Below are 12,168 nucleotides of genomic sequence, written 5' to 3' on the forward strand. Positions count from 1 at the left end.
TCTGCAACATGTGTTCACGCATACTCAGAACGGACACATGGAGGTGTTTTAATTCAAACTTTTATTATGAAAATTGTCCTTTTAACAAATAACTTGAGACAAGCAACATGGGAACAGACGCACTGTACATTCCCCTTGTGAGAATCTGGACCCAAACTCAGCTGTCCTTTCCTACAGATTTAACTATGAATGAAATTATCTGATTGCCCACAGTGTCAACAAGCACTGTAACACACACCTTCAACCAACCAAAATAACCTTATAATGTGTTCGTGGAAGAAGTAAAGAAAGTGAGAGTGAAGGGGAACGAGAGGAGAGAGGTAGAGGAGGTTTGTATGAGCAAAGAAATGTTGATTTGACCATCAGTATGTGGAGAGTGGACTGAAAACATTCAAAAATGTAATCAATATGCTAAAAACAAAAATATAAACATTCATATGAGGAAAAAAAAATAATTTTATGAAGCATGCACACAGGGGAGATGTCAAACCTGGAATGTACACTGTTGTGGTGAAGGTGGGAATGAAATATGTGATTATTTGACAACATTTGGTTTCTAAGGTGTGACCAGTAAAAACAGTTCAAAAATGCTGGTGGTATGAGATTAGTTGATTGATTGATTGACTCAGCTTTACCCTGCCATAACATCTTTCAGTTACTGTTTTTCAGTAATTTACAAATGGAGACTGATGCAGTAAATGGGCGTTTTTTCAAAATATTTACACTCTATTATATCTAGACAAGAGCTGATTGTTCTGCTGATTTCAGTTCAGTTAGCTGGCGTGTTTGGTCAAGATTCCTGCAGTTGATTCTGAGGCCAGTTTCACAAAGATATTTTAGACAGGTCTGCACTGTTAGGACAGTCTTACTTACACTCTTGGGTTAATCTAATGCAAGTGAACTGACTTATTTTACGCCAAAAAACAAAGCAAAAAAACAACTAAGCCAACAAGGCTAACTCTGATGGTGTGATTTTCACAACCTTTAAAAATACAGATGCTCCTTATTCTATTAAACTCATATGGAGAAGATGTACAAAGGATGTATTGTATGTAATGCACATCAAATGCCACCAGAGGGCAGTCTCTACTGGTGGAACAGTGGTGGGGATAATGTTACAGGACTGTAAACATTTTATTTTAAATGTGTTTACTTTGTTTCTTATAAATGACTGATTAACTATTTTTGTTGATTTGTTTTCTTTTAATTACTCACACCACAGAGTAGAGGGTGGTTGTTGTGGGCTTGAGTGGGTAGATGGAAAAAATGTGAATAAAGTGTTAATTTACCCAGAATTCATTCCAAATTAGGTCCTACTTAAAGGCCAAGTGTGTAGGATTTAGGAGAAGCTATCTGCAGAAATGGAATAACTTGTTCACAGTTCAGTTGTTTGCAATCTGCAAAGTCACTGCTAGATGCACCAAAATCCTACACAAATATAAGCTAGTCAAGATTTAGACAGCTTTGTGCAATGGATGAGTGTTGACGTCTATCTGAGTGTTAGTGGTTCAATCTAAACCACAGTCAGTCTGTCTTTGTGAAACCAGCCCCTGATGTGGTGGTGCAGAGGCCAGAACAGATCATGGCCAGCTCTGCTTAAAAAGTTTAATAAGAACTTTACGTCATAGACTTTCACTGAAAACATTAGGATCCACAAAATCAACCACCTGCTAATCTGCAAGCTGACAGGATTCAAAACATCTAGGGGAAATGATCAACTTATTGCTTTGGCCAACAATCGTTTGCACAAGGTCATGAACCCTGCGCTGGATTTCACCAACATATCTGAGACTATGACAGGTCGGCATCCCAAACGTCCGCTCCAGCTTCTGGGAATGTATTTAATCTGGTCAGCTTCTGTTTCTCATCGCTCCAACAGGCTCTGTCATGCCTCCAAACACATACACCCACAACCAAAAAGCTCCTGCATCGATTGAAGCCTAAAAGTACAAATGGAAATTTAAATCCACGCAGAAAAATCACGACCTCTTTCAAAATGTGCACAAAGGTCAGAACAAAATGAACAGTTTAGAAACAAACCATTTTGCACAGTTTAGTTGAGAAATTGCAAAGTGCTTGATCATTTTAAATAAAATAAAAAAAGAGAAAAAGCATGACTGTTTTTAACCTCTGCATTTTAAATCTTTATGAGTCTATTTTTTTCCTCCAGCATTTGTGCTCAGTTTGGTGGAAAACCCTTGTTGTCCAGGAAATCCAGTCTCATTTCTGTGTGTTGTTTCTGGGCCAAAGCAGTCATAGAGGAAGAGAAACAGAGGTGTGTGTGTGTGTGTGTGTGTGTGTGTGTGTGTGTGTGTGCTGTTTGGCATGAGATGAAAAGTGTATTGTTTATCATGCATACATTTTTATAGGATTATTTGAGTTATAAGTAGATACAGACGTAACAGTCTCTGTCGTTAACAGTCGTCATCCTCAAAGTGCGTTTTCTGCAGAACCTTTACATGACGCTCATAGATCTTGAGGGCGGGGCCGAGTCTGATCGACAGGCCAGTCAAAACATCGTTACGCTGCATGAGGAGGAGAGACTTGCCATCGATTTCCTAATGAAAAGAGCAAAGCAATGTGGGTATGTGGATGTAGGTCATAACTGTTAAAGGTTCAAGTACAGCCGTTAAACTGTCTCTGGTGGCCTCTAGTGGTGGGTAAAGGGGATTGTAGGCTCACCTGGGTCCTGAAGGCAGCAGCCTGCTCAGGGAAACCTGCTGCTGTGAAATAACTGACCACATCAGACACTGTCCAGTCCACCGGGCTCCCACTGGCCCCCTCAGACTTCATAAACCTAAGGAGATGAGGAAGAGGGCAGTGAGCCCAGTACAAACCCCGCAGGAGATGTTGAAATTTTAAACTCGTAAAGTTATATCAGAGGTAACAGATTAATAAATAAATGTAACTTTGTGTTGTTTTTAATTCTAGTTTAATGTGTGTTTATTCCCTAGGCTATGGTGATAAATGTTGGTTTATTAGAATGGGAGCACTGGGATTTCCATGTTTTTTCTAATGAATAAATTGAACCTTGATTTTGCACTCTGTGATTGCAAAATCCTGTAAACAGGAGAATCAGATATTATGTTTTGATTAATATAGAAAGTCCAGTCCTTTGTTTCTTTTGATTTTTAAAGTACCTATAATCAATAGATTCATAACAACAATGAACTGTGACAATGTGCCGAGGTCACTCAGAGCAATAAACCTACAGAGCGTTGTTACCTGAATCTGCAGCTCTCCTTGACTTTACAGAGCATTAAAGTGAGTTTCAGCTCATTGTTTTGTTGTTCAGCCCGCAGATTTACTGTTCATAGCATCAAAAAAGCTAAACAACTCAATGTACTTTACCTGCTGAGCACTAAACAGCAGACACATGCAGCTAGCAGCTGGTGAACATAGCAGAGCAGTGGTGTAAAGTAGTTATGACAGGCCCAAGTGCACACAAGTTACTAGTTATGAAGTGCGCACACACACATACACGCACACAAACACACACACACACACACACACACACACACACACACACACACACACACACACACACACACACACATTGACAGCTCAGCTTGTTAGTCTTGACAGATTTTGCACCCAAAATCATCTCGTCATCAAATAAAGTCTTGACATTGGGCAACATCAAAATTATTACCCAACAATCATCAATAGTAGTATCGTAGTAGTAATAGTAACAGTGCCAAATCAAAATCTGTGTAAAAGGGACAGCCAACAGGCCAATGGGACGCTTTGACGTCGTACTATGTATGCGGCCCACCAACAGGAGATTTAAAAAGCAGTTAGCAGCTAAATAGCAAGAACAGCAGCCAAAAATGTCCACAAATTAAGGAGACAATGAGGTCCAGGAGCTCCTTACCCTCAGAGCAGAGAGACAGATCAGCTGCCGTTTAACAGGGACAGTAAATGCTCGTTAATGCCATGCCATGCTGTGCCATTATCATTATTTAGAAAGCATTACTGACAAACATTACATGTTAAACATCACGTCCATCATGCTTCTTTTGCTACCGCGATGCCGGCATGCTATCTAAAATGACACACTGGGGTGGCATGATGCTGCTGTTACTTAATTCTGTGTAAAAAGAAAAAGGTGTCGTAAAGAAGGGCCTTTGTAGCTCTGCTACTAAGCGATTTCTGTGTAAAAAGGGCTTATTTTTGCGCCTTTGTAGTGGAGCATTAAGTGGCTAAAGACACAAATATTCCCCTCAGGAGTTGGTGAGGACCAAAAGGAGAGCTAAAAAAGAGTGAATATTAAACTGAATTGCTCAGATGGACAGAAACAAAACTCCAAAATGAATCATAAAGTTCTGCAACTGCATGATGTGTTAGAGAGCGACTGTTATTTACCTACTTAAAACGTGATGATATGTCAGAGTTGTGTTCAAAACTTCTGCTGCCCCCAAGAGGCCACAAAAATCAGTTATTGCAGGTTCAAGGTGATACAGTCAGAGGCAGGGTTATTTTGGACAGCACAGTGTGGAGAAACTACAATGGACTTCGTAACAGTACCAAAAAAGCAAGCAAGAAGAGAGCAGACACTACAAATCCAATGAATCTGTTAGGTGTCTTCATTGTCTACAGTATTTCTGCTGCACTCACCCTCCACTGCTGACTCCCCCATTTATCCCTCGTTCCTCCGACATGCCTGAGTCTCTCGGTGAGGCGGTGGGTGTAAGCAGACAGGATGACACGCCGACCTCCATCTTAGACTCCAAGCCTACAGTGGGAAAATTAAGCACAGTCTGATTACCTGTCATTACTGCTTGCCACCTGACACAAACATACAAAAATACTCACACATTGTGAGATTATCTGGAAAGCAGAACTCACTGTTAAAGCCTGAGGAGGTGTGGTTGATTCTGTCATGCTGCATCTGATTCTGTATGAGGAGAGAACAGAGGGGGGTCAAATAAAGACATAAAAACATGAACATGACAAACTGATGATATCTGCTCGATGGAACAAATCAAAGTCACTAGAGACCGTGTGAGAGGAGAAATCATGCTTCAGAGTGATACGACCTGCACCTTAACTCGAGGATTAAAGGAGCTGGCTGAGTCAAAACACTTCATAAACTGCAACTGCTGCAGCATCACACCCAATTCCAATTCTCCAATGCAAAGTTTTTTTCTTTTGTTTTTTTAATGTACGAAATGTAGCGCTTGTAAAAGAACACGCAAACAAGAATAAAAAATATATGGAACAAAAATCTAATAAAATATGTATAGTAGCATTGATTTAGTGTCATCATGAGACATGATGACATGCAATTACGACTGAACACCAGTGGTGGAGAGAGTACGATTATCATGCTGTAAAAACACTCAAGAAAAAGTTCTGCATTGAAAAAGGCTGTTTAGGAAAAGTATGTAAGTATAATCAGGAACATCTACTTACAGTACTAAAAGTACCCAATTCAGTAAAATCTTAGAAAAGAAATAAAAAGTATGTCATTTTCATTAAAGGTACCCTGTTGAGTTTTTGACCACTATGAGAGCTGTCTCTGTTTGTATCGTGCACACGCGGGTGACGCCTTTCACGGTACGTCCTGCTCATGGCTTCACACAATTCCACTGATCAACAGTTGTTGGTGGTAATGTATGGAGTAATTTAACAACACACCAACAAAATCTTTTTTTTTAATTTATTCCAAACTTTTGATGCTGCCAAAGACGTGAATTACATCAGTGTGTGTACTAATCAAGCCAACAGGGGCTCAGAACTTCATAAAATTAAATGTGTATAAACTAAATCACAGTAGTGTGTTTACATTTGACAATATGACATTAGAACGAACATTTGAGAATAAAACTGTCCCCCCACCCCCACCACACACACACACACACACACACACACACACACACACACACACACACACACACACACACACACACACACACACACACACACACACACACACACCAGTATATCCACTATGGAAATACAGAAAGTCTTGTATAAATATGATTTAAAAACTATAAAAAAGGCAATATATCAGGAACATTTTTACCTCTGTAATTACCTCACTAAAATGAAGTTCAATCATTCACATGACATTCTGTGCTGATTCATTTGGTTTTTTAGTGTAAATGAGGTTTAGTGGTGGTGTCTGTGTTTGCTCTTTGGGTTAGGGTTCGTGAACCCTGTTAGTGCAAGTGTGCCACCGTAAATGTGCAGAAAATAATGGAAAATATAATGATGTTTTTGAAAAAGGATGACCTTTCCGCTGAGTCTGCTCAGGTTCAGTCATAGTTTGATCAGAATTTCAAATGTTGATAAAGAACAACTTTAGAACAACTTGAGCAACTAAGTACGTTAATTAGGTTTCGTGCTTGAGAAAAAATTTAAAGTACCTGCACTTCATTTGAGTATTTCTCCATATTTCATGACATTTCAGGAGATATTATACAAATTAGTTATTATAAAATAATCAAAATACATGTAATCACTTCCTTGACCAGATATCACACATGTAAAATCCATCAGCAATAACAATCCAATACTATAGTTTGTATAATATGATTATGTGATTCTAAAATGGGCTATTTTTCATACTGACTACTTTCACTTTTACGACAGAGAAACATGTCTATGATAACACTTCTCTACTTTCACCTGAGCACAATTTTGAATGCACGATTTCTACATGTAATAGGGTACTTTTAAATCATTGTGGTAGTACTTTGAATAAAGGAAAAGATCTCAGTACTTCTTTCACCACTGGTGGAGTATTTTCGAATACTTTTAGGCTTCATTTAAGACAATAGCATAGAAATGACAGGAGAAAAGCAACAAAGGTCTGCAGTCAGACTCAGTCATGGTTGGCCTGAGAGTAATTTTGACTTGTTTTGATAATGCATGGAACATCATCCAACAATAAAAACTAACAAACAGTTGCTTGCACTTACTTGTGCCTCCACATGTAGCTGATCAGAAATGACAGCTCTCTCCTCCAAGTGTGCCCTGTTGCATTGTGACAGGGAAGCTCCATGAACAGGTGCACATGGCGTCCTGGTGAGGGAATCAAGCTCACATGTCCCTGAGAGACCAGGAGAGAAAAGATTTTTAATTCTATCATTTTTATTCATAATACATCAAAATTCATAGTTAATAATAGTTACAATACAGTAAAATTCAATTTATATAGTAATTTAAAAAAAAGAGGCACAAAAACTTTGTTTCACAAAAGACACAAGGTAAAACAAAAGAGAAACGACAGTAACAGTAATATTTAAATAACAATAAATAAAGTTCAGAGTATTACATGCAGTAGATGGTGGTCTCCAGTTTGGAGAAGCAGACAGGAGTCTGACATGGAAGCTTAGCAATGTAATGCTGTGGGTGGGGGTCAACAACAAAACGTATTTAACCACCTCAAAAAGTCACAACAAAAAATAAATCAGTATCAGTTTAAGTATAGGCTTTAATTAGAATATTTTTACTTCTTAATCTTTCCGTCAGACATCTCATTTTTATAGGGAAGCATAGCAGTTGACGTCTTCAGTTCCCTGTCTTTACTTGAGTCAAACCCACCAGACTCCGTTGAGTAAAACAGCCATATAAACTTGCTAAACACAGCAGCCGCCTCGATTAGTTAGCTTAACTTACTGATGGAGGCAGCAGTAGACCAGCAGCTCCTGTGTTCAGTGATATTTATTTCCCGTTTTTCTCAATGGAGTCTGGCTTTGCAGAGAGCGATATAAAGGCTTCATTTTCAGCTGTAAATCACTGTCTGTAATAAGGGAAAGCTGTGAAAATACTTTTAATTTAGTGTACACTTAAACTGATAATGAGTTTTTTAGGTGGGACCTTTTTTGAGGTAGCAAAAATATGTTTTATTGCTGACCCGTCCACAGGAGTAGATTGCTCAGTTTCCATGTCGGACTCAAGCCTGCTTCTCCAAACTGAGGGCATGCCGACTGACATCTACTGTTTACAAAACACTGACTATAGATCAGGGTTCCTAGAGCCTTAAGCAAGTGGGATTTAAGACATTTTAAGACATTTTTAAAGCCACTTAAAATTAAATTTAAGATTTATTTTACAGAAGCCAATACTGAAGGGAAAAACATGTGAATTACTTGAGGTTAGGGGGAATTTTATTTTGCAAATATTTATTCTGATATAAAACATGACTCTTTGATAATATTAATGTGGGAGGCATTTGGTAAATTATTATTATTATTATTAAGTTGCCCATTATTTTAAGCTTTTGCAATGCAATGTCAGAAAAAAATATTCATAAAAATCCTACCTCATAAGACAGTTTAATGGCAATTAAGGGCTTACTTTTAGATGTATTTTAAGACTTTTTAAGCATCTGCAGGAACTGTGATAGAAAAGCACCCCATACAACCCTACTTTAAAAATTCTGGACAGCTTACATGATTATACTGAAATCTATGCGTTAAAAAGTGCACAAAATGAAATGAAAGTAACATTTAAAACTAAAAATTAATTTTAAAAAAATCAAAAATAAAACAATATCCACTCAGGTAAGCCTACTTGTGGGTGAAGCAGTAGTAGTGGTCGTGACGGTTGTATTGATTAACAGAGGGAGGCCACTATTGATGATGAGAACCTTTATTCGGCCTTCCTCCACCGCACATACACGCACGCACACGTCCACGCGCACACACCTTTGCCACCGTGCTGCTGCTGCTGCTGTGGGCTCTCCTGCTTTGATGCTGTCTGGATCTCAGTATCTTCTGTGGTTTTCTCAATGAGCTCTGGTTCGGTTGTCATGGCTACCGGGGATAGTCCTCCCTCCTCATCAGAACTCCGGGGATCCTCCTCCTCCTCTTCCTCACGCTCTTCCCGTTCCTCTTCTTCACTGGCTGTTTCCATCTGCTCATTCTGCTGCGGAGAGGGGGCCGGCGGCTGCAATGACAGACAAAGTTGAATCAGAAAAAAAAAGGAGTAAGGTGGACATAAGGCACCTTCAATCCTCTGAGGTGAACACCTGAGTTTGAGCTGAGTTCGCACTCGTTTGACCGGATCGGAGCTTTAAACAGCACATTAGGTCTGCCGCGCTCCTTCGGGGTGGGAAGATGACAAACACCTCCCACTTGGAGAAACCCTGTAATAGCAGAAATAACGATAGCCGCCTACTGAAGCCTACTCAAGTCTGCCTCCACACGGGAGGGAGAGAGAGGGAGGAGAGCGTGCTGTCAGAGATGATACAAAGGATTTAATGAGGCACGGAGCGGGGGAGATGCGGCGAAAGAGGGAAGAGGAAAATAAAACTACGGGGTTAGAAAACACTCAGTGCAATATTTTCACCGCTCGGCTGTTTTGGCTGAGTCCAAACAGCCGGCCTGCGCGACAGAGCAGCGGCCACAGGAGAGCGGCAGCGGCACGTCTCAAGTTTAGACAGACACCGCCTACTGCGCGCCAGGCCCAGACACTCCGCGCTCCGCTCCACTAAAGTTCCCGAGAGCGAAACGAAATGTTATTGACCCCAAAATAGTTGTGTGGCGACGACACCAGAAGCAGCTCGTGCTCGCGTCTGTGCAGAGTCGCTCTTAATGGTGCGCGCGCTCATCCTGGGAGCCGGGGGAAGCCGCTCCGGAGCCGTCTGCTCCTGTATGTAACCTGCACCTTTTGTGCAGGAAGCAGCGCTGCACACATGCACACATACACACACACACACACACACATGAACCGAGGCTACAGAGGACAACACCAGGCACGGCCGCATCCGGCTGACAATTACAAACACAACAATTAATCTTTATAGATGTGGAAACACTTTTGCATTCAAAACATCGAACAAAAAGCAACAAAAAATACATATATTTGGCGAGAGAAGCCGAGCGCGTCTTGGTGCCGTGTTTAACCAGTGATCATTAATTTATTAGCGAGCCATCAAGCCTTTTCAGCGCTTGTACACTCGAGACGTGTTGGAAATATTAAGTTAGCAGCGCCCACCTTTTTCACAGCAGCGTGCCTGTCCTGCAGTGCGCTCTTTCCAAGTCTGTCAGCGGACGAATTGTTGGGCTCCTCCACCACCATCCCCCTCAGAGGAAGAGTAATGTTCCCGCAGCGGGTCCTGCGCAGCCTGCCCCTCGCCACCTCTCTCTCCATGACCACTTTGACTTTGCCTCGGGTCAGCTTCTCCTCCGACAGACGCTCCTGGCTGCTCAGATAGCCCAAAATCTCTTTCAGCCCGAGCGGCTTCATGTGGCCTCTGGTGGTGGCGGAGCCCCCTCGGATGCTCCTCTCGGACAGGCTGCGCACAGAAGCCACCAGTCTGTCGCCCAGGTCGGAGTTGGCGTGGTTCCCCGCTCCTCCGACTCGAAGTTTGGGCTTGAGGGGCGCAGTCTGCTTCGGTCTCTGGCTGGAGCAAGTTTTGTTCTGGGTTTCATCTCCGCTCGGCTCCTTTTCTCCTTTGCTCAGTGTTATCTTGCTGGCATCGTTTGTTTTGTGAGTGAGACCGGGCGACGGGCACCCCCCCTGCTGTCCTAATCCCTTGTCTCTCGGTGCACTTGCTTTCTCCTCTTTACAGCCGCTCCCGACATCGCAGCTCGTTGTTGCGCCACAACTGAGGCACCCGTTTCCGCTACTCTGACTGGAGGCAGGCTTGAGCTTCTTGTCGCCGGTGCTGGCTGATGTCTGGGGATCTGGGCTGGGCTCCGAGTCCTCCTCTCCCTCCTCCTGGTCGGTGAAGCTGTGCGCACTGTCGCCGTTGTTGTTCAGATGGTCGTGTTTGGTGTTTCGCTCCCTCGCTGCCTCCGCGCTGCCGCTGCTGCTGCCGCCAGCCGCCGTAAACTCACTCTTCTTTCTGCTTTTCCTCTGCACCTTCGCCGCGTTTCGGTACGATATGGACCCCTTGTAGCTAACTTTGAGCACCGTCTGCTCTTGAATCAGTTTTTCCAGTTCTGTCCTGGTTCGGTCCGCGTCTGACCCGTGTCGTCTCCGGACCATTCGACAAATCCTCTCCAAATCCGGACGGGCTTTCCTCGAGCGGAGAGAGTCGATTGTTTCCAGGATCCACTCTCGGTACTTATTGGGCTCGGACATCTTCTCAGCTGCTGGTGCGGATGGGGTTTGGCCCGGGTGCGTCTCCCCCCCACCTTCTGCTGTTTCACAAGTGACGCTGTGTCAAATCTGGGAAGCCAGAGTGCGATCCCCCGGCTGGAGAATGAGGACGGAAGCCTAGCTGGTACGCTTTCGTTTGTTGGCCACATTGTGCGCTTAAGGTGGACCGAAGATGGCGCCTCGGTCTCAGCTACAGACGCAAATGACATTTAAGGTGGAATTGGCTGGCTTTTAGCGCATCCGCGTTATTTTCTTTGTTTGCAGTCTGGACTTGAGCAACATGCAGTTTATATTATCTGTTTGAAACACAAAGACACATTAATATGCAGTCCAACATTAATATGCAGTCCAAACACGGCTGAGATATTGTGTTTCTAAGGGTTTTGGTGAATCTGATTGAGCCGGGCAGTCAACAGATGGGTGGATCACGCACTGTAAAATCTGACAAGTTATTCTTAATGAAAAAGATCTTGGAAACCAATTGCCTAAAAAAAATGGAGAGTAAATATAACTGTTAATCTCCATTTAGGTTTACTTTGTATCAAAAGTGTCATGTTGACTTGAAATTTAGTTGCATTTACTTAATTTTGTGAAGTTGTCACAACTTAAAATTGACAAGTGAAATTACCTTGTTCTTTCTAAATGTTCAACTTCTGTAAACCAAGTTAGTCTGACCTCACTTGATCAAAACAAAGAGGATTTTGCAAACGGTGAATTTAGATCTGCTAGTTCTGTTTTGTTACCATGTTGAAGAATATATAAACATGACAGACTAGGAAGCAGAAATATAGCACAGGTTTACTAACACTTAGACAGACTGATTCAATTAAATGTGTCATTTTGAAGTTGCAACAAGTTTACAATATTAAGTCGATATGACCCAATTTTAAGTAAACTTAACATTTAGATATAAAGTTAACATCAATTAAGACTTACAATTACTTACATTTTTCAAGGTAGTTGGTTTCCTAGATTCTTTTTAAAGTACAATCAACTTGCAAGATTTTACAGTGTGGCTAAACGGCACATCAGGCATCAGTGATGGATGTCTGACCTCCAGGCTACAACACTCACACTACATTTTAAGAATCTAAACTCACTTTTTGTTTT

The 12,168-nt window shown here is 41.8% G+C and overlaps 1 protein-coding gene across 1 annotated transcript; it reads right to left on the minus strand.

Moving 5' to 3' along the window:
• Positions 1 to 42: 42 nt before the first annotated feature.
• samd1b (sterile alpha motif domain containing 1b) lies at positions 43 to 11,150 on the minus strand. Its single transcript, XM_042484266.2, has 7 exons — positions 9,949 to 11,150; positions 8,658 to 8,898; positions 6,927 to 7,057; positions 4,849 to 4,897; positions 4,618 to 4,735; positions 2,683 to 2,797; positions 43 to 2,558 (listed from the first exon to the last, which is right to left on the minus strand). The coding sequence occupies exons 1-7, from the start codon at positions 11,038 to 11,040 to the stop codon at positions 2,415 to 2,417; spliced, it is 1,890 nt and encodes a 629-aa protein (XP_042340200.2). The 5' UTR covers positions 11,041 to 11,150; the 3' UTR covers positions 43 to 2,414.
• Between the last annotated feature and the right edge of the window lie 1,018 nt (positions 11,151 to 12,168).

The sequence above is a fragment of the Plectropomus leopardus genome, chromosome 3, assembly GCF_026936395.1.
Source record: "Plectropomus leopardus strain MGB_pleo_1.0 chromosome 3, ASM2693639v1, whole genome shotgun sequence".
NCBI classification, from domain to species: Eukaryota; Metazoa; Chordata; class Actinopteri; order Perciformes; family Serranidae; genus Plectropomus; species Plectropomus leopardus.

Excerpts from the sequence above, each read along its gene's own strand:
- samd1b (XM_042484266.2), bottom strand. The coding sequence starts at position 11,040 with ATGTCCGAGCCCAATAAGTACCGAGAGTGGATCCTGGAAACAATCGAC. Across the intron at positions 4,898-6,926 it reads AGCTACATGTGGAGGCACAA|AATCAGATGCAGCATGACAG; the intron begins GTAAGTGCAAGC and ends CTCCTCATACAG. Across the intron at positions 2,559-2,682 it reads CTGCTGCCTTCAGGACCCAG|GAAATCGATGGCAAGTCTCT; the intron begins GTGAGCCTACAA and ends TCTTTTCATTAG.